Here is a 26,637-nt window from a genome sequence, read left to right as displayed (position 1 = left end):
TCTGGGGTAAATTGAATCAGTTCCCCCACAGCCTGTGTATGTACAGGTCCATTTTTTGTGCAGACACTGGTGGGATTTGAATTGTGTAACTGATGCCTTCAGGGCTCTGCCCTTGTTCCCTGGGGCGGGTCCCTTTGTGTGCAGGAAGTAGGCTGCCCCTGGATTGGCAACCCCTCCCCATCATGGAGGATGCTGGGAGCCTTCCACATACTTGGCGCCCCTTCCCCCTGATGGGCAGAATGAACATGTAGGACCCTGGCTCAACAATTTCTAAGAATTTCATTATACCAAGTGCAGGGTCCTTCTGAGTGACCACACAGGTTCTTGCCCCTGGAGCTGGCCCTGGTGGGACTCAGGCTGCCTTTGGGACTCCCAGGGGTTGGCACCAAAGCTACCCTCTGCACGACCTTGACACCTCACTTTGTCTGACCTTTCTCCTGTCCCACTCCACCTGCTGCCGGTTTTTCCCAGGCACTTTCCTGATACATTGCTTTCACTGCATCCTCCTCCCACGGTCTGCTTCAGAGGGATCGTAACTAAACTAGTTAACACGTGACCGGAAAGCAGAGCTGAGCTGACACCCCAGGGAACACCCACCGTCCCTCTCACCCCCAGGAGTGAACGGCTTCAGCACCTCCCATTTAACGTCATCAGGTGGTTAAAACTATGAATCACGGATGAATAATAGGTAAGTTTATTTTCATTTTATAATGAGCGAATATATTTTGAGCACATGGGTGTATTTTGAGACTCTGGAAGTGATGGGTACGTGCCTCTCAGAGTCAAACCTGGAATAAAGCTGTAAATAACAAGACATTGAACTCTGTCTTAGGAAGGAGCTTCGTACACGCTCACAAGGCAGTGACTTCTTCCAGGGCAGCATCTGTGGGGCTGAAGGATCAGCTGAGATCCTAGGCGTTTCCAGAATGACCAAATAGGTCCCAGCACTGGTCAGTGGCTCCCCCAAAGTCACCCAGGCAGGGAGGGCCACACTGGGGTTGAGAGCCCGGTGTCCTGTCTTTAAGTATCTCAGGTCATGCTCTGCCAAGCTGGGCATGACCTCTGGAGGTCAAAGCATTTCATAAAACTGTTTCCAAGGCTTAGCAGAACATGAAGAATGTTCTTTCAAATTAGCTGAAAAGGAAGCAAAGAGGAAATGAGTATGACCACTGCTTAGGCGGAACATGAGGTGACATATCTGTGTCATCCCTTTCCTCCTTCCCCTCCAGAGAGATGCCAGTTTCTGCTGAGGCTAAATTCTAAACTGACTGTAAAGTCTCTACAAGGACTATCTTATTTAGTTCCTAACATCCCTCCCATCATTCCCATTTTACAGATGCGGAAACTGAGGCTGGAGCATTGAAGTCAGTTAGCCTAGGTCACATGGTGACAGAGCAAGAATTTAAAGCCAGGTCTGGCTAATTCCTAAAAGCCACTGCCTCTCCCAGTCGTGTTCTTCCCCACTGGTCCCCAGCACTTCTTTGTTTAAGGTTCATAGTCCTCTGCTGGGTCAGACCTGCTCCAAGGACTCCTCCTGTCATCAGCAGGTAATAGACATGCTGGCGTCCATCCCCACTGGCTCTAGTTTTCCAGGAGGCCTGGTCTCTGAATACTCTGGAATCTGAAACCTCGTTTGCCTTTCAAGGACATCCGGGGGAAATTGCTTGCATTCAAGGGCTTTTGTTTATCACGTGTTGACATTCAGCTCTCACAGAGGTGGTTGGGTGTTAAGGATTTAACCTAAGACTCCTGGTCCTGCAATTCCACGGCCCTTTGCATCCACCTGCACACATCTCATTTGGCCAGCATCTGAGAGCAGAGCCTGCACCTAACCTAGAACTTCCTCCGGTGCCAGCTTCCCCAGCCACCATCCTGTTCCCACCCCAGTGGCTTCCCTGTGGTTCCTCAGAGCCAGCTTCCCCAGTCACCATCCTGTTCCCACCCCAGTGGCTTCCCTGTGCTTCCTCAGAGCCAGCTTCCCCAGCCACCATCCTGTTCCCACCCCAATGGCTTCCCTGTGGTTCCTCAGAGCCAGCTTCCCCAGCCACCATCCTGTTCCCACCCCAATGGCTTCCCTGTGCTTCCTCAGAGCCAGCTTCCCCAGCCACCATCCTGTTCCCACCCCAGTGGCTTCCCTGTGGTTCCTCAGAGCCAGCTTCCCCAGCCACCATCCTGTTCCCCACCCCAGTGGCTTCCCTGTGGTTCCTCAGAGCCAGCTTCCCCAGCCACCATCCTGTTCCCACCCCAGTGGCTTCCCTGTGGTTCCTCCAGTGCCAGCTTCCCCAGCCACCATCCTGTTCCCACCCCAATGGCTTCCCTGTGGTTCCTCAGAGCCAGCTTCCCCAGCCACCATCCTGTTCCCACCCCAATGGCTTCCCTGTGCTTCCTCAGAGCCAGCTTCCCCAGCCACCATCCTGTTCCCACCCCAGTGGCTTCCCTGTGGTTCCTCAGAGCCAGCTTCCCCAGCCACCATCCTGTCCCCACCCCAGTGGCTTCCCTGTGCTTCCTCAGAGCCAGCTTCCCCAGCCACCATCCTGTCCCCACCCCAGTGGCTTCCCTGTGGTTCCTCAGAGCCAGCTTCCCCAGCCACCATCCTGTTCCCACCCCAGTGGCTTCCCTGTGGTTCCTCAGAGCCAGCTTCCCCAGCCACCATCCTGTTCCCACACCAGTGGCTTCCCTGTGGTTCCTCAGAGCCAGCTTCCCCAGCCACCATCCTGTTCCCACCCCAGTGGCTTCCCTGTGCTTCCTCAGAGCCAGCTTCCCCAGCCACCATCCTGTTCCCACCCCAGTGGCTTCCCTGTGCTTCCTCTAAGCCAGTGTTTTTCAACCAGTGTGCCACAAGAATTTTTAAAACATGCAATACCTGACTATGTAGCCAGGGGCACCAACCTCTTTTCCCTTAGATTGTCAAATAAAAAAAAAATGACAACACAACAATAGATATCCCGTATGAATGAATCAAAATTATACCAATTTTTTGGGTCAGATCAGCAAAAAATATATTTTTTGGTGTGCTGCAGAATTTTAGAAATTAGTTTATGTGCGCTATGAGTTGAAAATGGTTGAAAATTGCTGTGCTAAGCCAAGATCTTTCCTGCCTCAAGATGTTTCTTCTGGCTCCTTTTGCCTGGGTGCCCATTCCCCAGGTCTTCCTGTGACAGCACCTCCTCATCTTAAATTGTGGCTTAGATGTCAGTCCTCGCCCCAGATTCCCTGACCACCATCTGAAGCAGCTCGCTGCCCACACCCGTTACTAGGCACCACATCGCTTGTCCGTGTCCTTCATAATACTTATCGCAGTCTGTCCCTTACTTGTTGACTTGTTTAGTCTTATACTATAGGATATAGGAGATGTAAACCCATGACAGCAGGAATTCTGCTCTATTCACTGTTACCCCAGCACAACTCCTGGCATTCTGTAGATTCTGTGAATAACTATAAATTCTGTGAATGACTGTAGATACTAGGAATGAGTGTAGATACCATGAATGACTGTAGATATCATAACGACTGTGGATACTGTGAATGACTGTAGGCACTGTGAATGACTGTAGATCCTGTGAATGACTGTAGAGCATATGAGTGCTGGTGCATGTCTATCATAGAGCTGGCACTTGATGGTATCATGTGGCAGAGGGAGAGAGAGATGTCATGAGACAGTGGAGGACTTGTCTGCCTGTTCATGGATGCATTAGGGCAAAGGAGTGGAAAGGAGATGGAAAGGTAAATTATAATCTAGTTGAGTCTTTGGACATAGGTCTAGAGCAGGATCCCCAAACTTTTTACACTGGGGGCCAGTTCACTGTCCCTCAGACCATTGGAGGGCCAGACTATAAAAAAAAAACTATGAACAAATCCCTATGCACACTGCATATATCTTATTTTAAATTAAAAAAACAAAACGGGAACAAATACAATATTTAAAATAAAGAACAAGTAAATTTAAATCAACAAACTGACCAGTATTTCAATGGGACTATGGGCCTGCTTTTGGCTAATGAGATGGTCAATGTGCTCCTCTCACTGACCACTAATGAAAGAGGTGCCCCTTCTGGAAGTGTGGCGGGGCCGGATAAATGGCCTCAGGGGGCTACATGCGGCCCACGGGCTGTAGTTTGGGGACCCCTGGTCTAGAGGGTATGGAAACTTCCACTTCTGATAATACAGAAAGTTTTCATATGTTCACACTGAAATTATAAAGGAGTTTAAAATTCTACCGGCAGGTAAAGCCCCACTCTCACCTTCCCATTGGTCAAACCCACCCCCTACCATTGACATTGCTCCACTTACCTGCTGTTACTGCTTTATTGAAAATGTCTCTGTTGTCCTTTTCCATGTTCCGCCACGTTCTTGGAGTCCCCCTCTGCAAACACAGGGCTCCGTCAGGGCGGGCGTGATGACTGCTGCTCAAAGGCTCACCAGACACTGCTAAGTTAAGTCCAAATGCCTCGGCCTAGCCCTGTCCTCCCTTCCCCCACAAATGAGGTCCCCCAGTCCCCACTGGAGGCTCTCCCCTTTCCTCACCATACCCCACCACCTGTGTGTTCTGGCCCTGCCCACAATTCTGACTTCACTTCCTGTCTCTCTCCCCGCGCTTACTAGCCACTCCATCCAGCTGCCCTGACGGCTTAGTTGTTTCTAACCTCAGGGCTTTCACACTTGCTGTTATTAAAAAGCTACTTGGGGCCCTGGCCGGTTGGCTCAGTGGTAGAGCATCGGCCTGGCGTGCAGGAGTCCCAGGTTCGATTTCCGGCCAGGGCACACAGGAGAAGCACCCATCTGCTTTTCCACCCTTCCCCTCTCCTTTCTCTCTGTCTCTCTCTTCTCCTCTCGCAGCCAAGGCTCCATTGGAGCAAAGTTGGCCTGGGTGCTGAGGATGGCTCCATGCACTTGAATGGCTCTGGTTGCAACAGAGCAACGCCCCAAATGGGCAGAGAATCGCCCCCTGGTGGGCATGCCGGTGGATTCCGGTCGGGCACATGCGGGAGTCTGTCTGACTGCCTCCCCGTTTCCAACTTCAGAAAAATACAAAAAAAAAAAAAAAAAAGCTACTTGGGCTTATTGTTTGAGTTTCCTGTTTGATATTAGCTGAATGACAGCAGAGATAGATCTGCCATGTTCACAGATGTATCCCCAACCTCTAGCACAGAATAAAAAACAGAATGAAGAATGAATAAACACAGAATGCTTGATAAATGCTTAATCAGATATGATAGATGGGTAGAATGATTAAATGGATTATTGGATGGATGGATGGATGGATGGATGGATGGATAGATAGATGAATGAATGACTGAATAAATTATTAAATGGATGATGAATATATAGATAATTAAATTATTGGATGGCTAGATCAATGAATAATTGTATAGAATGATGGTGTCAGCCATATTTTCCAATTCTGTGAATGAAAGTAGGAGGGACTTAAGCATCTCCAATCCCAGGTACTGACCTTTAGCATAAAATCCTATTTGCTGTGGACTCCTCTTGACTCATACCTCCTCTGCCCACCATCAGACACCAGGTCTTCTACTTTATTTACCAACCTTAGCTTCTATGTATTTTGTCTCCTGTGTGTTATCCTGAGCTGCTGCCTCAGTCCCTGTCTTAGGCACCTGTCTAGGTGCTCTCTCCACCCTCCCAGCCTGCAGCCAGAAATGGCTCTGCACATGTCAGAGTCCACGTGGAGAACTGCCCAGGTTGAAGGAGAGATTTTTCACAATGGAAACATCTTGGCATCTGACAGCATAAAAGTACTTGGGGCCATTTTCCTACTCAGCAGCTTCAAACTTGAGTTCTCATAATAGTCCATGGGATTTTATTTTTCTTCTTCACCCAACTTCACCCAAGAAATGTTCATTGTCCTTTTTGGGACTCTGCAAAGAAAGGCTGGGTTCTTCTCTTACCTGGATATTCTTTGTTAACTGTGTGTCTTAGGAATTGCTTGTCTGGAAAACAAGTAAGAGGATTAAACACCTGTTAGGAAGTTCATAAGGACCCTAGCTGGATGGCTCAGTGGATAGAGCACTGGCCTGGTGTATGGATATCCTGGGTTCAATTCCTGGTAAGGGCACACAGGACAAGTGACCCTATTCTTTTCTATCCCTCCTTTTCCCCCACGCCCCCCCCCCCCCAGCCAGTGGCTCAATTATTCGAGTATGGCCCCAGGCGCTGCTCCTACTTCTCCTTGAGGATGTCCACTCAAGGGCACATGACACAGCCTGCCAAATCACTTGTCAGAAGTGAGCACAGGGCCCCATTCCACAACTTGGCCTTGGGCACTCAGCTTCTGAGTGACCTTAAACCTACTCAGAAACATGCAGTGATTCCCCTGACCCTCCTCTCTGAAAAGTCAGATTTACTACCTGTCCATGTTTACTCTCCTTTTGAGAAAGACATGAATCCCTCAAAAGTCGGGTTCCAGGCTGATGGACTGTAAAATCACATGAACCCCTCAAAAGTCAGGTTCCAGGCTGACAGACTGTAAAACCTAACGGTCATCAGCCCCTCCAGAAGTCAGCTCTCTGAGGAGACTGGCATCTTACCTGTGGGCGTGAGATCTGCAACTTATTGTCAAATAGTCCCGAAAAATAAATATGGAGCTTTATATGGAGAGACAGTGGGGATGGAGGAGAGAGAGAGAGTGACAAAGCAAATGTGACAATATTTTAACAACTGATGAATGGTGGTCCAAGATGCTACAGGGTGGGCTAAAGTAGGTTTACAGTTGTGCGTACGTGAAGCAGAGTTTATTCTTGTATTACTTATTAAGTATGCAACACAAGAGTTTATTCTTGTATTGTTATTTGTTAATTCTTGTTTTATTTTCCATACTTTGGCCCCACCCTGTATTCTTTTCACTTTTCTGTTAGTCTAAAATGACTTGAAATATGCAGTGTAAAAAAATTATCTAAAGAGCTTCTTCTTGGATTGCTCCAGTCAAGAGCGCCCCACTCCTCCCTGAAAACTCAGCTCCAAGTAAGTTGTTGGAACTTAGGATGTCTTCAAACTCCCTATAGTACCAACAATTCTTGCTAAGTGACAGCTCCCCTGGGACCAAGGACAGACTAAGTGACAGCTCCCCTGGGACCAAGAACAGACACTTCATTTACGTTTCTATCTGCAAAGCTCAGATCTCTCTTGTGGGAGGAGGAGGAGGAACACACACACACACACACACACACACACACACAGGCTTTGGAGCAGGGGGCAGGCTTGAAATTCCTTGTCTGTTCCTTGTTAGCTGTGTGCACTGTCTGGGCAAGGTCTTGAACTCATCCTCCTTTTTCCATAAGACAGAGAGATAGCTACATACATTCCTTGAGGACCTACTATGTGTCAGGAACTGCTCCAAGCACTTCAGATGTGCTCTCTCACTCAAACCTTGTAACTACCCCATGAAGCAATTACTATCATGATCACCACCAGCTCCTTTTACAGATGGAAAAACTGAGGCTGAGAAAGGGGAGGTTACTTGCCCAAGGTCACCAGGGAAGAAAGCAGTACCATTTGAAGCCGCTGCTGTGGTTTTGAACCTGTGCTCTTAAGCACACGTGACACTGCCTTCTGGTTACACTTTCCCTTGTACAGGCTTGCAATAAAGCATCCAGACAGTATCTCTGAGGCACTCTATCAACAGCGGGCACCATTTGATTGATCTCTTTATTTCCATCCTTAAAGTGGGTCTCATATAACTAAATGAGCAAGATCATGATACGAAGTGAAATAAGTAAATCAGAAAAAAACAGGAACTGCATTATTCCATACGTAGGTGGGACATAAAAAGTGAAACTAAGAGACATTGATAAGAGTGTGGTGGTTACGGGGGGGAGGGGGGAAAGGGAGAGGGAAAGGGGGAGGGGGAGAGGCACAAAGAAAACTAGATAGAAGGTGACAGAGGACAATCTGACTTTGGGTGATGGGTATGCAACATAATTGAACGACAAGATAACCTGGACTTGTTATCTTTGAATATATGTATCCTGATTTATTGATGTCACCCCATTAAAAAAATAAAATTATTTAGAAAAAAAAAAAAAAAAAGATCAGGAGATGAGAGAGGACCAGTATGCCAGGCCTTTCCAGTTATAAAGATGGCATTCTATCCAAAGTACTCGGACGCACCTCGCAACTCGCTTCTGATACTGGCCCTTTCTTCCCTGCTCCAGCATGTTCCCTGCAGGCTGGCCTGCCCTCGGGGTTTAGCAGCTATTGGGTCTCATGCCCCTCCACCTACAGTTTGATTTGCTGTCGAAAGATTCTGTTCTGTGCTTGTGAAGTAAGAGGCATGGCAGCTTAACTATTATAAGCCCATTTAAAGATAAGGAAAATGGGGTTTGGAAAGGTTCTAGTATTTGGGACACACAGGAGTGAGGGACCAAGTGGCCACCTGGCTGGAGAACCTGCATGTCTCCCCAAATAGCGAGTGGAATGTAGAAGTCACCCTAATTGCTTCAACTCCTTTTATAGGTATTTTTTTCCCAAAGCTCATAATTCCAGGGATCAGGATTCTCCAGACAGTTTTAATGTCTCAGAATTTTATTATTCGTAATGATAATGATTCTACATGTGTAACTGATTTAATGTGTGTGTCTTTCCTGAAACATTTCAGAAAAATAAATTCTCAAAAAAAAAAAAAAAAAGCTTTGGCAGACCATGCACTCTGATGTGTCTTTTTGGCCAATAGGGTAATTATCCTTGATCTGGACTGGGGGTGCCCTCTGTGAGCTTGGAGAAGCAGAAGTGGGGACATGACCTTGCAGGGTATGGATGAGCTACCCTGAAATTCCAGATTCTTTGCTTGCCATACATTTCTTCTAAATCCACACCAAACCTCTCACCCTTACCCCCTGCATGAGACACACGTGGGTTTTAGGTCCCACCATCAGTCTTAGCTTTGCTGTCCTTGCCCTTCTTGGGAAAATTATGTAAACTAAAGTGATACTGTTCATGCCCTTCACTGATCTATTTATTGCCTTCCTCCCGAAAGACAAAGACTAACTAAGTCACATTGAGTGGTCCTAGCAGAAATGAAGTGTTCTCAGACAGTTCAAAACATAGACATATAGATGGATGTAAAATGTTGGATGTTTACTGAGGCCTTCACATGTATGATTTAAATTAATCTCATAACAGCATGAAGTGGCCTCTTACCTCTTACAGGTAAGGAACCTGAGGCTCAGAGACTGCAGCACATGACCCCAAGGTCAGCCAGCTCGGAGGCGGCAGAGCTGCGGTTGACGGCCTGTGTTACATGCAGGTGAGAGGGAAAGGATAGAAGATTTGAAAGAAGGAGCAGGATAGTAGGAAGACAGGAGCAGGTCTTCACCACATTCAGGGGGCTGGCGGTTTTACCTGTGACATGTAGGGGGGTGCTTTAGAAGGAGAGTGAGGTTGGGGCAGGAGCCAGGAGCTGGGCTTGGGCACCACACTTACCTGCTTTCTGGCGCTCTTTGACGCACTGCCCATGGTTGGGGATACCTTTGGCCATGTCACCTGGGTTCAGGATGTGGCACTCGTAGCCTGAGGGACAGAGGAGTGGCTCCGCCCCATCCTCTGTGGTGCTGCAGGCCTCTGCTGTGGGAGGGACACATGCCAGGGTGTCAGGTGGCTTCTCCATGGAGGCAGTGAATGCACGTTATTTAGAAGGGCCGCCTCTCATCTGTGTCCCCAGGTTCCAGACTGTGCTTTGGGTCTCACAGTTTCGTGTGTGCACATGCACATATGCACACATGCACACAAACACAGAACAGTCCAAAGTCACATGATCCCGAACATGCCCTCGCATGCATAGTGCCATACATACATATATATTCACTCACACCTTGAAACACATGCTCATGCTTACAGTCACATGTGTACACATATATTCACACACAGAAATCTTGACACACACACATATGCTCACACAGAAATCCTGACACACACACATATGCTCACACATCACACATATATTTTCACAATCCCACAGGTTCTAACACACACATGTATATACTACACATGCAGTCACCTACACACACATGTTCACACACACACAAATCTGGCACATACACATCCACCATTCACACTTATACTTACATACACTCACATGAACACAGATGCACAAATACTCAGTCCTACAAGGCTACAGTTCTCACGCAGCTGCACACTCTAACGGACACCATCACACACACAGCAGTGTGCAAAATCACGGTGACACAGACAAGTGCACACACTTGGACCTCTACAGTTCTCTAGGCCCTGGGCCTGCATGGGGTTCTTTTAGAAACTGCTCTCCTCCCTCTCTCCCCGAGGAGGCCTCATCATCAGGAAGCAGCAAACCCCTTGTTATGATTTCAGGGATCTGTAAACAAGCCCCAAGCTGCTCCCTCTCAATTCTCCACCCGGAAGGAAGCCCCATTCCCAGGCAGAGTCCTGAGGATGCTGGGAGCCCGGCCAAGCTGCAGTGCCACCCTTCTGTGTTGGGGTTGGGAGGATCCAAGAAGTCTGAGGATCTGGGGACAGGCAGCCCGCTGGAGCAGAGACAGCCCTGCTATCGCACTCTTGGTGGCAGCCTGAGAAGGAGGGATCCTGGCTCTGACGTCAGGTTGGGCTTCATCCTGTCAGTACCTTGCAGCACCTCCTCAGGGCCATCCAGGAGCCAGCCGTTGCCGCCAAGCCACCGAGGTTTCGGCTCTACCAGCCAATCTAAAACTAACAAAATAACACATGGTTAAATGGAGGCCCTTCTCAGGCAGCTGAGAAATGCTGCAGCCTGTGGGGGTAGGGGAGCCTACGTTTCATGACAAAACACAGAGTCTCCCTGAGGGAGAAACATCTGTGGTTCTCCAGCACACATTTGCTCTTTCCTTTTAGTAATAAAACTTTTGAGTTTTGGCTGGCCACTGGATGACCAAGCTGGATACTACATTTCCCAGCCTCCCTTGCAACTAGGTGTGGCCATGTGACTGAGTTCTGGCCAATAGAACGTGAGCAGAAGTAATCATGAAACTGCTGGTCTTGCTCTTGCATTGATGCCTATTTTATCCCTTTCGTCTTTCTTTTCCCTTCTTCCTGCAGTCTGGGAGCCACTTTGACCATGTGGAGCAATAGGATGGGTCCCTGGATGACTGTGGATCAGAGCCACCTGGTTGCATGGACCATCAATCTACCTCTGGCCTATTAACTGTGGAAGAAGTAAACACATAATTGGTTGGACCCCTAGGTTTATGGGTCTTTTCGTTATAGCAGCACAGCTTGTTCTATAACCAACACATTTTTAACCAGAAGAGTGATCCATTGAGTAGAGTGGAAGGTGTCTTCAAAAACTTAAAGTAGGGGTTGAAAACCCAAATGCCTCCACAGGGCAGACAGGTAACATAAAGGAGAAAAGCAGGCCAGGTAGGACAAACAGGTATGGCAAACTGGAGAGAGTCTCTGCCTCGTTGGTCAGCTGCTGGTCAGCCCTGGCCAGCCATTCCCAATGCTTTCAGAGCTGATTTTTAAACTACAAATCTGTATTTTAATAAATATAAATTTTCTGGCTTTTAAATGTTGGCAACTAATAAAAAAATTTGTAAGCACTTTGCAGGTCAAATATAACTGGTCTAGGGTTACATTTGTTTATGACCTCTGCTTTAGCCTAGATCAGAAATATGACAAAAATAAAGAGGTTTATGTGCTGTCTAGCGCCTTTGAAAATACATAGACTAGTATTGGTAAAAATGCTGTTAGTTTTTTCTTTAAAAGAGCCTGAGATGACGGCTCACAGTGTGGAAACTGAAACAACAGAGGAACAAACCAACAGTTTGCAATTTCCAAACTAGAGGGATGGCTTGACAGGGTTCAGCAGCCACGATCTCTATCTTCTGGTTTTTCCCTCTTCCTTCCCACCACATGATAGAAAATGTTTTCAATGCTATCTTTTACCAAATAGGAAATATTAATATTTACTATTTGCATTCTCTTTTGCACTGGTCAAAGGCTTCTGAGCAGCGGGAAAGTATATGCATTTCACTATGCTTTTTGGAACACTGAGACTTGGTTGAGGTTTCCCATCCATTTGCGGACTCATAAAGGCCGGGAGGCCCACTGTCTCGTCTCTCTGTTTGGGATCACCTGCTGAGTAAATTCCCCACACCCTAGTCCTAATTTCAAGATCTGCATTTGATAACATTCTCTCCACCCCCTGGGAATGCAATGAAGTGTGTAAGCTGCTCAGAATAGGGCCCGGTGCATTTCAAGTCATCTGCTCATGTTAGAGCATGGTTCTCAATGAAGCAATTTTGTCCTCCATGGACTGTTTAGCAAAGTCTAGAGGTATTTTTGGTTGTCAAAATGTGAGGTGGGGGTACTACTGGCATCTAGAGGATAGAGGCCAAGAATGCTGCTCAACATCCTACAATGCCCAGGTAAGTCCCCCACCACATCCTCAGTTAGAATGATCTAACCTCTAATGCCAAGAGTACCAAGGTAAGAAACTTTGTATTAAATATTATTATTACAATTGTTCTTATGACTAACTAATGGCTCTTCCAGCTGGCCAGTGAAAACTAGTCATTTTATTATCTTATCAATCATTGATACAACTTTTGGATAACTTTTAGGGTCTCAGAGACTGTTTTATTTTATTTTTCCGAAGTGAGAAGTGGGGGGAGGGGGCAGACAGACTTCCACATGCGCCTGACTGGGATCCACCCGGATGCCCATCAGGGGGTGATGCTTAGCCCTTCTGGGGCATACATAGAAGGAGACGTTGCTCCGCTGCTGTTGGAGACATTTTAGCATCTGAGGCGAAGGCCATGGAGCCATCCTCAGCGTCCAGGTCAACTTTGCTTCAATAGAGCCTTGGCTGTGGGAGGGGAAGAGAGAGACAGAGAGAAAGGAGAGGGGGAAGAGTGGAGAAGCAGATGGGCGCTTCTCCTGTGTGCCCTGGCCGGGAAATGATCCCGGGACTTCCACACGCCAGGCTGATGCTCTACCACTGAGCCAACCGGCCAGGGCCCCAGAGGCTGTTCTAAATGGTGGGAATACAGCAGTGAATGAAATACAGCAGAGAACCAAATTCTCTTTATGGGCTAACCTGCAAGTGGGGGGAACAGTCAATGACTAAACAAAACACAATATTCCAGATTGGGCTGGGAAGAGGGGTAAGGAATGGCTGGAGCAGGGACTGCCATTTAGAGAGGGAAGTCTGCCCTGAGAAAGTGACCGCATATGGACAAAGATCTGAAGGAGATGAGGAGTAAGTGTGGGTGTCTCTGGGGGAAGGGTGTTTCAGGCAGTGAGGAACCCCATATAGGCTAGAACAAGGACCCCTCATCCCTGCACTCAGGGACTAAGGCAATTCAGTCTTCACAGAAGACTGGATTGAAACTCTATCTCTGCCTGCCATTGACCTTGGGCAAGGGACTCATCTTCTCTGAGCTTCAGTGTCTTCAACTGTAAAACTGGGCTGATAACAGTTTCTCCATACCCCGGGCTGTGTGAGCATAAAACGAGATGAGGTATGGTAGGCCACCCGGAATTTCATGAACAGTCGTACAGCTTGTGCACCGCTCAAAAGCAACTGGGTAGGCGGCAAGTGAGGCGAGACTTCCTGTGCCCTGCTGCAGTCCAAAGTAGGCAGCATCTTTTTTACTTTCACATCTGGAGGGAAGCATCCGCATGTGCTTCTTCCACCAGGAGGCGGCGCCATGTTGCCTTTCTTAGAAAGGGCTTTGTAGGAGCTTCCTGGCCCCGAGGACCAGCCCAGTCTCTGAACAAGAAGCAGCTCCCAAATGCAGGGCAGACTGTGATTATGTGTATCATTAAGGGTGCTGAGTGCCTTGTCATTGCTGTGACCTCATTTCAAAGAAAACAAAGTGTAGTCGCTTTTGCTTTGGCTTGGGAGGAGGGGTTGGGGCCTCATTTGGTAATTAAGGCCCATGGAACCCTCCGGTGTGGTCCATGCAGGCTGTTATTGTCTAAGGCTCAGCCCTAGAAGAACTGACAGTGGAGGAAACTTTACTGCTCCCTTACCAACCACCGAGGGACACCTTCTCCCCATCCAGAGGGAAGTGGCTCTCCATCCCAGTGCTCAATGTTCCCCACGTGCTCCCTTCCATCCCGTCCTAAACATCGCCAGAAGGGATCTGAAAACCTTTCCTTTTAAAGATCACTCCCTGAGATCTGTTTCCCAAAGGGATTCCCATTAAGATCATACATACTATTATCTGCTCCTTGCCCTGATGGGGTCCCAAGCACTTCTGAATGATCAGACTCAGCACGAGCTGCATGGTCTCATTTCAGTCCTGTCTCACGGGTGGGGGGATCTAAGGAAGTGACCAGCTAGCTCGTGGATTTGAACCCCGGATTCTGCACCCCCCTGCCTCTCTGGGAACACCCCATCTGGACTGCTAAGGTCCCAGATCTCCACCTCCAATGCCCTCAAGACCAGGCACCATTAGTGAAGGGGACTCGGTGGGGTCCATGGAGAACTGGAGGGCCCTGCTGCCATCTAGGAGCACATAGGCTTCAGCAGGTGGCCCAGGGAATGTGGTCCAGTATTTTAAGAAAAGCCAGGAATCTAGATTTCTCTGAGCAATATCCCCCATCTTCTTCACAGGAAGGGCCCTATCCCCTGGAATGCATGTTTTCTGGCCTGGCGCTCTCTGAAGGCAGCGGCGCTCAGAACATCCAGCTGGAAGCTTGCTCAGTGAGCCAGCCGCTCTGCCCACATTTCACAGGTGGACCCACCCAGGTGGCCCAAGTTTAAGCCCGTCTGCGTTCCTCCCTGACGGAACTCTCGGGCAGGACAGGGCTGGACAGTTCACCTGGGTCCCCACCACCACCACCGCCACCCTTCCCGCCCCCTTTCCTGGCCCCGGAGCGCCTACCTGGCGGGGGTGGCACAGCCTCCAGGCAGGTGTAGGCACAGCCGTTGTAGCAGCAGCGCTGGTCTCCTGGGCACTCAGAGTCGGCCTGGCAGCGTGCCACCTGACAGGCGCCAGGAGGCAGCAAGCGCGGGGGCGGTGGGCAGCTGTCCATGCCGGGCTGCCAGGGGCCGTCCTCCTCCTCCTCCTGCCGGGAGAGAGCAGCGTCAATGGTGTCCCCTGGCCGGCTGCAGCAGGCGGGACCTGCGTTAGGATCCCGGCCCGCCTTGGAGCTGTGTGGCGCCGGCAAGTGGATGGGCCTCTCTGAACCTGAGTCTTCTCATAAACACAACAGAAGCAACCTCAGCAGGTTGCTCTGAGGATTAACAGGTGTTGTTCTCTTTGTAACAGTCCCCAACTGAAATGACCTCAAGCAGCAAAAAGGATAAATGAATGTGAACAGTTTGTATGTTAAGCATCTATCCTGATATACTATATACACACACACATATATGTTACATACATATATATATATCAGTGAATATATGTGTCTATACGCATATATAAAAATGTGCATATGCACATACACATATATCTCTCTATATATCTTATAATCCATATGGAGTCTTGAGAATTTACAAATCATACATAGAATGGATAAATTCACACAACTTGGCATATTGAGCAAAAAAAACCTCAACTCACGAGAGAACACACAGTCTGTTTATATTTTTAGTTCAAAAAGAGGCAAAACTGTCTTCTGGTGAGAGAAGTTAGGATAGTGGACACTTAGCAGACAGTGACCAGGAGGGACACAGAGATCTCTGAAGGCTGACCCTATTCTGCTGGTTCACTTTGTGCAGATTCATGGAGCTGGACAGACTATTTTTTGTGCTTTTTGGTATTACGTTTCAATAAAAGTTAATGAGACACAGTACTTAACATATAGGACACACAGGCACATGATCAATAAAATAAGCCCATTAGAGGGGAAGTTGAGAGAGTTTGTGACACCAGGCAACTCACTCTGGGTCTCTGACACCAGACCCCATTCCTGCCTGGAACACTGTCAGCTTCTGGATTTGAAAGTGGGCTGTATGGAAGGCAGATCTTACACATCCCTACACACACACACACACACACACACACACACACACACACACCACAGTTAGATAGAATAGGTTCATTGGGAAGAAACACTCTAGCTTGCTCTGACTAAACTACTCGTGCCATCTAAATTCCTATTTACAACCCCTCACCCCATTTCCATGCACACATATTTCAAAACCCCACCCTCACCCTCTCTACTATCCAAGTAAATAATGCCCTTCTGCTGACTGGACTGCTGCGAACCAGCTTGGCTAGTAATTCCAGGTCCTGAGTCGGAAGGGCACAGAATTAAGAAAACAGGCTTAAAGAGAAAAAGGATGGATGGGCTCGGGAGGTCTCTCTGCAATGCAAGAGATAGCTTGCAAAAATCAAACCACCCCCTACCTGCTTTATTTATAGGGCAGAGTGAGGCCATTAGCAACTCAAAGAGAACATTAAAACAAAGTCACATTTCCAAGGCATCCCAAGAATTCTCCCAAGTGCAGAAAACCTCCACCATACATAACATCTTAACTTCACAAGACAAAGGATAAAAAGAAACTATCTCCAGTCTTTCTGAGGGACATGGGGAATAGAAAGAGTATAAACAATTCAGCACCAGAGCTAACATGAAGGTGTGGGAAAAATAGCCTTTATCAACTTCACAGAACAAGTGAGGTGGAGTGTTGGGCAGATTGTCAGCTTACTGCCAGTTCCCCACACCTCTGTCCCCCCAAAATCTAAACTACAAAGACCCTGTTGGCTTTTGGTCCCCAACACATGGCCATCAAAACTTGCCCTGAACCTGCTAATGAAAGATCACAAACACTGTGGTTTGTGAAGAAATTAAGGCAAAGAACAGTTTGCTGTGCTCCTGACTATGTTTTCAAATACACATATGCACATATGTAATATGTATCTATTTGTATAAGCCCAGAATATGTTTTTTTTAAAGAGATGCAAGAACGCACAAGGAACTGTTATTAAGGATTGCCTTTGGAGAGAATAATTAAGTTCTAAAGCCAAGAGACATTTCTTCTCATTGTTCACTATTTTGTTGTATATATAACTAGTGCAAAAGAGTATTTATGTACATACATGTATATATTTTTTCCACGCACGTTATTCTTTTCAATTTAAAGAAGACAATTAAAAAATTTTCAACTATTGAAGTACTTAAGAAGAATTTTTTAACTTTATTGATTTTAGAAAGAGAGGAAGGATAGAGAGAGAGAAGGAGAGAGAGACAAACACCAAATGGTTCCTGTATATTTCCTGACGGGGGATCCCACCAACAACCTCTGTGTATGGGGATGGACCTCCAACCAGCTGAGCTATCCAGCCAGGGCCGAAGAATTTTTAATGATAGGATAAGCACTTATGATATGTTAGTAAAAAATGAAAAGGCAAGATACAAAATGGCACATGCCATCTGATCGCAACTAAAAGGAGGGAAGGTCAAGGATGGATGCATGAACATCCCGGCGTATCTCTGGCTGTGGCTGCTAACTCCATGCGCTACTCTCAGTGCCCTGTAGAGGGCGACAGGTCACCGAGAATAGGTCTCAAACGCGCACATCTTCGAATTGGTGCACTCAAGAAGGACTAGTATATTTTTCAAACTTACCCAAAAAGACCCCCAATCCTCCACCCCCAAGGGCTGAGATGGAGAGACAGAGAAGGGAGAAAGCAATAAGCATGTGGGAAGGGGAACAGCCTAGGCGGGGTGGGTCTCTTGGCTCCCACTCCAGTTTCACCCAGAGGATTCCTTTTCTCTCCCTTCTATAGGTGAAAGGTAAAAATGAACACAAAGCCAACATTCACAGATCAGGAGAAAGGCTTCAGGAGATGGCTGGTTCTTTCTTAAAACAAAGGAAAGAGGGGAGTGTGAAACTTCTAACTCCTAGTTCAGCATTTTCACTATCCCCTGCTCGGCCCGGTCACCCTAATTCCAAGTGCCATCATGAATAATTTCCAAGCTGCAAGCAGGGGGAACATAATCCTACAACATTAGCTCTTAGTTCATTTTCTTCAGAATTAACGACATTGGACTTATGTTGGGGCTCTACCATTTTAATCCTAATCAAATATGACAGCTGCCCGGGCTGTCTTTCGGGGGGTGGGGGTGAGAATACCCATGCGTGGTCTGGGGGAGACCGCTGTTTCTTCCGCCTAGCCTGTTTTTACATTGAGCCTCATTTATGAAATTTAATGGAACCTGGAGATCAGAAGTGAAATACCTTTTATCCGCCTCTGACACCTCCTGGTCCAGTGACCCCCTGACGATACCCTGAAGGGGGGGCATGTAGAGAGATCGACTTTAGATGCGCCACTGCTCTTTGAAGAAAATTCAAATGTTTCTCAGAATTTAAAGAGAACTAAAGAGATAAGCGCCTTAAAAGTCAAATCTCCCTGAGTTATTTAGATGGTGCCTTGGAAATAACAGATGGTGGGTGGGTGATAAAGAACTGATTTCCCCAAAGGGGCTCAGATTAAAGGATTAAATGTTTTGAAAAAGATTTCATGTCCTGCAAGGTGATATTCAGAAAAGGTCCTAAACAAAGGCTGTTTCCAGGAGTTCTGAGAAAGAACGGACTTAAAATTTTTTTTAATTGGTTATTTTTTAGAGAAAGAGGAAGGGGAAGGGGAGGGAGAGAGAGGGAGGGCGAGAGAGAGCGAGGGGGAGAGAGAAACATCTATTTGTTGGTCCACTTATTTATGCATTCATTGGTTGAGTCTCATAGGTGCCCTGACTGGAGATTGAATGCACAACCTTAGTGTTATCAGGACTACTCTCTAACTAACTGAACTACCCAGCCCGGAAGAATGGACTTTTATCGAAGAAATAAACAGATCACCCTCCAGTGTCTTCCCAGCCCGTGGGGGTCGGGGACAGTTGATGGGTGATTAGACCTGAGCTACCCCCCCCAACCCCTCTGTCTCTGACCTCCCACCCACCACTCTCCCCCTCACTCATTCCTGTCCAGTGCCCTGGCCTTGCTGATATCCCTAGAACACGATAGCTTCGTTCTCACAGCTAGGCCTTTGCACAGGTTGTGCCTCTCACCCAAGATACCTGCCTGGCTCTGGCTTTTAAGTAGGTCCGAACCGCTGACCACCAAGGGAGCCCTGTGTTTGACAGACTCGTCATTTTCTTGTTTTTCTCTTCCTACAACATGCTGCCCTTAGGGCCTTGGTTTTGTTCCCGACTGCGTCCGGGGCACTGACACTCTTGGCAGCCACAGCCAGCCCAACCCTCTATTGCCACTCGGCAGAAAATAAAATAATAGCGGGTCACCCCAGATGGACAACGTTCATGAAAACCCCAGAGCAGCCTGTGATTTTCATCTGTTATCTGCTAAGGGGCTGGATAGCAGGTAACATTTCCAAGCAGCTACTGGACCTCCATTCACAGTGCAACTCAGACAGGAGCTTTCCAGGGCTGCTTGCCTTACTGGGATAAAAATGACTGACTCCCTGAAGGTTATCGGCCTGGCGGCTATTTCCTGCTCCCCTAGGAGATAGTGACGGAGGCCTCTGCAGATTTTCAGAGCCATTCTGCTACAATTAGGGAAGCGGGTTAGGGAAATGTCAGTTCCGGCTCCTTCGGTAGGAAGTCCAGTTCTGCTAGTCCAAGCCTGGAGTCCGCTGAAGCAAACAGCCTGGATGTCCACCCAAAGGAAGCTGGGGAAACAAATAATGGCCTGTCTGGGCCTTGGAACAACATAGAAGCCTTTGAAAAGAGGACACCGATCTGCCTACCATATTAACATACTCATCATATATTGTTCAATGAAAAACACAAGGTACAAAACAAGAAGAATAAGCCAGACACGATTCCATGTGCTATATGACTGTATTTATATGAGCTATCCCACATAGACAAATCCAGAGACACGAAAAGCAGAGTGGTGGCTGCCAGGAGTTGGGGGGTGGGGACTGGGGAATGGGGAGTGACCGCCTAATTGGTCTGGGGTCTCCCTTTTGGCTCATGGAAATGTCTCGGAGCTAGATAGAGGTGGTGGTTGCACTATGTTGTGTTTGTTCTAAGTGCCATTGTTCACTTTAATATGGTTATGTGAATTTTATCCTAATAAAATTTTTTTTAAAACAATACTAATAAAATCCCATTAAGAAAACAATGTGCATGGAATATAATTGCTTCATGAAAAAGTTCAGGCAAACACACCCCAAAATGTCAACAAAGCTTATGTCGTACAGGAAGAATTTAAATCATTTTTACTTATTTACAAAAGTCTGTTTGTCTGAATTTCTTTTACAGTTAACATTTTTATAATCAAAACAAAATTGAAAGCATTTCCATTTAAGGAGAAAGAATCCAATCTCCAGACCTCCCCTAATTTACCCCTGTCTCTCCCTCAGCCCTCCCCACCCCACCCCCCATTCATTCCACCAGCAAGAGCTCTACCCTTCTTTGGAATGTTCCAGCAACTACACGGTCAGACCAATAAAAGTGCACCCCAGGACTCGTGTACTTGGTACAGGAAGAAAGCCAATTTTCCTTTAAGCATTATTCGCTCTTCCTTTGGAATTTGGACGTCAAAGCTCTAAAAATAGCCTCTCTCTAGAACAGAGGACGTAGGTTCAGTGTGCATTGACGAATGCCATTTCCTGATGCCCTGGGACCTGAGCGCTGGGCTCTGACAGCGGAGTTTGGTGCAAGCCTAATGGAACGTCCTTGGAGAGGTTACTCAAAAGCGAGGATCTCATCCTGGGGACGAGCTCATCTCAGTGCATGTTGGGAGCAAGACCGCACACTCGACTAACCCTTCGGCTGGTGACCTCTGGGCACTGCGGTGTACCTGGAAGTATTTTAGAACTTCTCATCCATTCTATCCTGTTCTGAAAGGTTTTAACATAACTTATTCATTCATTTAACGGTAAATTCACAGTTCTCAGGCCAACTACGTTCCGGGGGGAGCTGAGCCGAGCCAGATGATGTCGTCCTTGCCCTCACATGCCACAGCTCCGGGACAAATGACAGATACCAAACCAAACATCACAGATAAAGCAAACTAATTACTCTTTTCTTTTCTTTGCTTTGCTTTGCTTTTTTTTTTCTTCTTCTCTCTCTCTTTCTTTTGTCATCTGTAGAAATAATTCATGAAAAACTAAACCAAGCCACAATAAAGAAACAAATCGCGCAGATAATAATAACGGAGCTAAACACTGTGAAGGAGAAGGGAGGATGTTATTAAAACGGTCAAGGACACTCTAAGCAGGCACCGATACTTAAAGGACCAAGGTGAAGAAGTCGGAGCTCAGGGGACGATGAGAGCAAGGGGAGGTACACACAGCTCCAGGCCATCTGCTTCTCCCACTCTTGCTACTTAGCACAAAATAAAAGAAATGCTTTCGAGGGCTCTTGAACTCACAGAAATACCAAGGGAAAGAACCAGCTTGGGGAGACTGAGGAACAGGACTTTTGCACGAGCTGCTGGCTCCTGCAAGGCTTTTGTGCCCATCACCCAAAGACCAGCTCTGGGTGGCCTGAGTGCAAGGGACGCCCTGTGAGCAGGATGTATGACAAAGAGGTGACCTTGCTCCTCGCTGCTGCAGCCCCTCGCGACTCCCTCCACTGGGCAAGCACCTCGGGGCAGGGGGAAGACTACACAGTCACTTCCCGCTGCCCCAGGTGGGAGCTCAGGGGGCGAAGCAGACCCAGCTACAGCAACACCGGGACCACTGAGCCAGCCGGTCCCCAGGCCGACATGGCCTTGGCAAGGGACACCTGGTAGATGTGTTAAGCAGATCCTGAGGGTTAATGCAAGGCCAACTCTCGGCCTGAGACATTAGGAAGTGCTCAGGAAAGAATTGTTTCTGACAAGTGTCACTAAATGCCAGGAAAGAGAAGCCCCAAACACCAGCTCCCCAGTGCTGACCCTCATCTCCCAGAAAAGGCCACTAGGCTACTTACAAACATTTCACTTCGGTCTTAAATAGCCTCGTAAATATTTGGCTCTGCTTTTAATTTTGTTTTGAATTGTACAGATGCAGAGAGGGTGGTTCTTTGCCGTGCATGGAGCTGAAGGCTCTCTATGGCAGGGGTCCCCAAACTACGGCCCCGCGGGCCACATGCGGCCCCCTGAGGCCATTTATCCGGCCCCGCCACACTTCCGGAAGGGGCACCTCTTTCATTGGTGGTCAGTGAGAGGAGCATAGTTCCCATTGAAATACTGGTCAGTTGGTTGATTTAAATTTACTTGTTCTTTATTTTAAATATTGTATTTGTTCCCGTTTTGTTTTTTTTACTTTAAAATAAGATATGTACAGTGTGCATAGGGATTTGTTCATAGTTTTTTTATAGTCCGGCCCTCCAACCATCTGAGGGACAGTGAATTGGCCCCCTGTGTAAAAAGTTTGGGGACCTTTGCTCTATGGTCTTCTCATTGGACTGCAACACTGGCACTCTAATGTGCAACTGGGGAAACTGAAGCTCAGAGAGGAGGAGCCTCCTCCTTACAAGCCTCCCATAGGGGTCCCATGGGAATAGAAGGCACTGCCATCCTCTCTGGCACCGTCTCTGAGTCCCCAGGCTGTAATGTACACAGAGGCCAGGAAATGCCTCTAGCCCATTGTCTACCCTGCTGAGGGGCAGGCCTCTGAGAAAGAGAGAGAGGGTGTCTGATGCAGGCAGGGGGCAGATGGCCATGCTTGTCAGTGTTAGCAACTGGCCCTCAGGTGCGGCCTTCACCAGTGTCCCTGGGCTGAACCTGCCACCATGGCCGATTTCCGGCTGCCAACGGAAGGTGCTGAGTAAGGAGATGGAATTGTGGGTATCGAGGAGTAGATACCACTGACATAAGCAGTCTTGGGAACAGAGAAAGTGAAATAAATAGGAAGAGATACATTTCTGAGTATTTCTATCCTTTTAAAAATTTTAATCACATAATTAATTGTAAGTCTTTCTGATTTACATTTTAGTAAAGGCTCTGTTTAACTCTCCGAGTGGGTCCAACCTGGCTTTAGCATGCTACTGGACCCCTGGCCTGGCCCCACTCTGACCTGCCCCGAAGCCCTCAAGGGTCCAGGGGTAATGCCGAAGGTCTGGCTCGGCTTGGGATGGGGGCAGTAGGAGCCACATTGGAAGGTCTTGTCTCTGAGTGTGTGAGGTCTGCCTCCTAGGACCCTCAAATTCCCTGCTGAACATTTGTATGGAAGTTAGAATCAGACCGAAAGGGCCCTGGAAGCCATCTAGTCTTCTGCCTTCATTTCCCAGGTGACACCCTGAGGCTCAGAGAGAAGCAGTGAGTAGCCCAAGCCCATCTCTAACTACTCATTAGAGATGCCACTGAGACGAATTCCCGTGCCTGGCACCCTGCCCAGCCTCCCTGTCCTCTGAGCCACAAGCCAACCACAGCCTGTCTTTCCCTGGGGGCTTTCTCTGAGGCAGGTTCTTGGCACAAATTTCTCCTGTGTCTCAGCACTGGGGAGGGATGATGGTACTGTTGATAACCAGGGACAGTTCCAACCCAGCGAGGGGTACACTTGAAATGCTTGCATCTGACAAACGGTGACTAGAAGCAATTCAATTTCCGAAGCCCACCCAGACCTGTTTTCTAAGAGACTCCCTTCGCCCCCTGTGCACACCCTCCCCAACACCCCCAGCCTTGCCGTTCCTCCCAGTGAGCTGTCATGGCACATGTTCCTATGACACACCCCAGGACAAGGTGGAGATAAGACCAGATGATGGATTGAAAATCTCTTTCTGGTCTTAAGTGCTAAATACCAGGAAGGACAAATTGTCCTGTTGGGCCAGCAGAGCATGGAGCAGTCAAACCTGAGAGGGGTCTCTTTCCCTCCTTGCACACACAGCCCTCTCCTATAGTGGGGAGGGGTCCCTTTCCCTCCTTGCACACACAGCCCTCTCCTATAGTGGGGAGGGGTCCCTTTCCCTCCTTGCACACACAGCCCTCTCCTATAGTGGGGAGGGGTCCCTTTCCCTCCTTGCACACACAGCCCTCTCCTATAGTGGGGACTGCCCCTTCAGGGGCTCTGAGACACACTGCTTCTGCCTCTAGCCCTCAGCCCACATTGAGCCTTCTTCCAGGAATGTCCTTCTTCCTAATTCTAAATAGTTCTTTAAGATCTAGCCAGGGTTTCACCTCCCTCAGGAAGCCCTCTGTGACTATACCACCTCACACGAGCTCTCCCTCCTCTAAACACATACTATCGTTTAACTTGCTACTGGTCTTTTTCACTACCAGCGACCTCCTGCTTGACCTGTGGAATGTGATTCCTGGAGGCTGAAATTAGCCTCAATACAATTTCATGCACCTCACCGTGCCTGGGTTCATCAAACAGCCGCTCTCCCATGTCTCTACCTGGAAAGCTCCTATTCATCCTTCAAAGCCCCAGGTTGAATGCCTCCAACCCTGGAAAACCTCCTTGACTCTCCTGGGGTACAGCTTCACATATTCTGCGCTTCCAATCCCTTTGCCCATAATTTCCCCACAAAAATGTATTGGGTGCCAACTTAATGACAGGCACCTGGCAAGGCACCAGGAAGATGGCACTAACTGAGACAGAATCAGGCTATACCCTGAGGAACCTATATTCCACCTGGGGAGCCAAGCACCAACTGATTTCTCAATTACTTAATTGTCACCCAGATGCAATGAGCGCTTTCTATGTGCTAAAGTGCTTTATGTATATTGAGTCATTTAACGCTCACACATATACTAAGTGTGCTGGTATTATCTCCTTTTATTTTTCACTTATTCTCTGCCTTTGCTCTGTCATGTGAATTCCATATCTGATGTCTGTATCCCAGCAGCCTAGACAGTGCCTGGCAAAACAGTGGTGATCAAACACATTTGTTGAAAGAAATGTATCATTCTGTCTCTTTCATGTGGGCAGATGAGCTCACTGGTGCTCAGAGAGTCCAAACAATTTGCCCGAGGTCACACAGCTGGTACGCAGCACAGCCTGAGTTCAAACCCAGAACCTAGCTCCAGGGCCCATGCTTCTTGCCACTTGCTATGTCATGCCATCCCTTTGTACTGCCATTGCCTATCACCCAACTGCCTCCCGCACTCCACTGTGTCGTCCTCGAGGGTGGGAGCTGGGGTCTCCATCTTGTACCCACTGGACTCCCCCACACACACAGCGCCTGGCTAAGAGCTGTTTCCAGTAAATGTTTACTAATGACTAAATAACTGCATGGATGCATAATTATATTTCACAAACCTTTGGTTATTGATTGCTGAGACACACCACTCAGTTGTAAGTCCTTGCACTCAGGTGCTATTTGTCAGGAGAAAGTACACTTTGGTAGGCAAAAGCACACCACAGTCCCCTTGCACAGTTTCGGTGTTCTCTTTGCTTCTTTGCTTCCAGGCAGGGAGCCTTTTGAAGATGTGAGTTCCATCTGCCCACCACCCGACTTTGACACTCACAGATAAAGAGAGATGCCTGCCCTGCCTGCGTTTGGGCAGCACTTGCAGAACATACAGTGTCTGGGGACAGCCCATCTCCTCCCGGCCTCCCCTCCCCGGAACGCACTTACGTGGGATCTCTCAGCCAGTCTCGCGTGCAATGACCGCTTCCAGATATTCCTGGCACAACTGGCTTCAAGGAGAAGCAGCAGGGAGCACAGAACCCGGATGACCTTCCTTCTGCCGCTGCCCATCCTGCAGCTGGCTTTCTTCCCAGATGTTCAGAGAAAAGGAGCCCTCTCTCTAGGTGGGTCCTATGAATGGGGAGCAGAAGTGTGCACAGTCTGCCAGACTGTCTCAGCTCCACTCAACCGGGTCCCTAAGATCATGTGTCCACGCCCAGCACATGCCCCCACCCCAATCCCACCCTTGATAGTGGCCAGCCTGGTTATTTTTAGCTTGCCCTATAACATCTGGCCCCAGAGACTGCAACCAGGCAGTTCAGATGGCAGTGGTCAGCAACAGGAGGAGGCACTCCCCCCCCCCCCCCCCCCCCCCCCATCCCACGGGCTTGCTTGGAGACGTGGCTGGGAGTGGCCCTGTCACATTGGGATAATGAGCTCTTCCTTGCAGTCTGGGGCGGTCTCTCCCAGAGGTATGCTGGCTTCTGACTGGGAGGGCTGGGGGCGGGCAGGGGCGGGCACACAGGGGAACCAGCCCAGTAGGATGGGTGGGGATTCCAGCTGCTACCTCATCCAAATTTTGAGCTGGGCTGATGAACTCTGTCTGCCTATAAAAGCTCCTTTGGAAGATATTGCTGAATGGGGGCTGGCTGAGTACGTGGCTGTGGGGAGATGACTCATGCCCTTGAACCTGGTGCCCTTCTCTCTGATGTGGGCCTGTGGACAGTTACTCGTATTGTGTGTTTCTTGGGAGAGTTCAATGGAATTGTGTGTGAGAAGTGTTTCGCATACATCATCAGTGTCCCACAATGTTGGCGTGTGTGTGTTTTATACAGGGATCAATATTTCACACACTTTATATTACGTCATCTGTTCACAGCAACCCCAAGACAGGTCCTGTTTTGATGCCTGATTCACAGAGGTGGGGAGACAGAGGTATGATACTTGCCTGAGGTCAGGCAGCCAGCAGCAGAGCTGGGACTCAACCCCAGACCTGCCTGACCACTGTGACACACCACATGGTGAAATGGAAGGGACTCAAGCTCCAGACTTAGATGCACCTGGGCCAGGTCCCAGCTCAGCTTCTGACTGTGTGATGCTGAGAAATCCTCTTCTGCTGCTACCCCTCCGTTCTTT

General features: G+C 48.3%; 1 protein-coding gene across 1 annotated transcript; it reads right to left on the bottom strand.

Moving 5' to 3' along the window:
* Positions 1-678: 678 nt before the first annotated feature.
* WFDC1 (WAP four-disulfide core domain 1) lies at positions 679-25,861 on the bottom strand. The gene is made up of 7 exons (XM_066348557.1): positions 25,450-25,861; positions 14,856-15,039; positions 10,609-10,692; positions 9,436-9,576; positions 5,907-5,948; positions 4,291-4,363; positions 679-1,134 (listed from the first exon to the last, which is right to left on the bottom strand). Exons 1-6 carry the CDS (start codon positions 25,570-25,572, stop codon positions 4,305-4,307), a joined length of 633 nt encoding a protein of 210 aa, XP_066204654.1. The 5' UTR covers positions 25,573-25,861; the 3' UTR covers positions 679-1,134; positions 4,291-4,304.
* Positions 25,862-26,637: the final 776 nt, after the last annotated feature.

Source organism: Saccopteryx leptura, chromosome 9 (assembly GCF_036850995.1).
Source record: "Saccopteryx leptura isolate mSacLep1 chromosome 9, mSacLep1_pri_phased_curated, whole genome shotgun sequence".
NCBI lineage: Eukaryota > Metazoa > Chordata > Mammalia > Chiroptera > Emballonuridae > Saccopteryx > Saccopteryx leptura.
The sequence above is the reverse complement of the archived record's forward strand: the minus strand, read 5'-3'. Positions and strand labels throughout refer to the sequence as shown.

Bases quoted from the DNA above. Each gene is read 5' to 3' on its own strand.
- WFDC1 (XM_066348557.1), bottom strand. From the start codon at position 25,572: ATGGGCAGCGGCAGAAGGAAGGTCATCCGGGTTCTGTGCTCCCTGCTG. The intron at 10,693-14,855 runs GTAGGCGCTCCG...TTATTTTGTTAG, and splicing joins GGCTGTGCCACCCCCGCCAG to TTTTAGATTGGCTGGTAGAG. The intron at 5,949-9,435 runs GTAAGTGTGGTG...CTTGTTTTCCAG, and splicing joins CAAAGAGCGCCAGAAAGCAG to ACAAGCAATTCCTAAGACAC.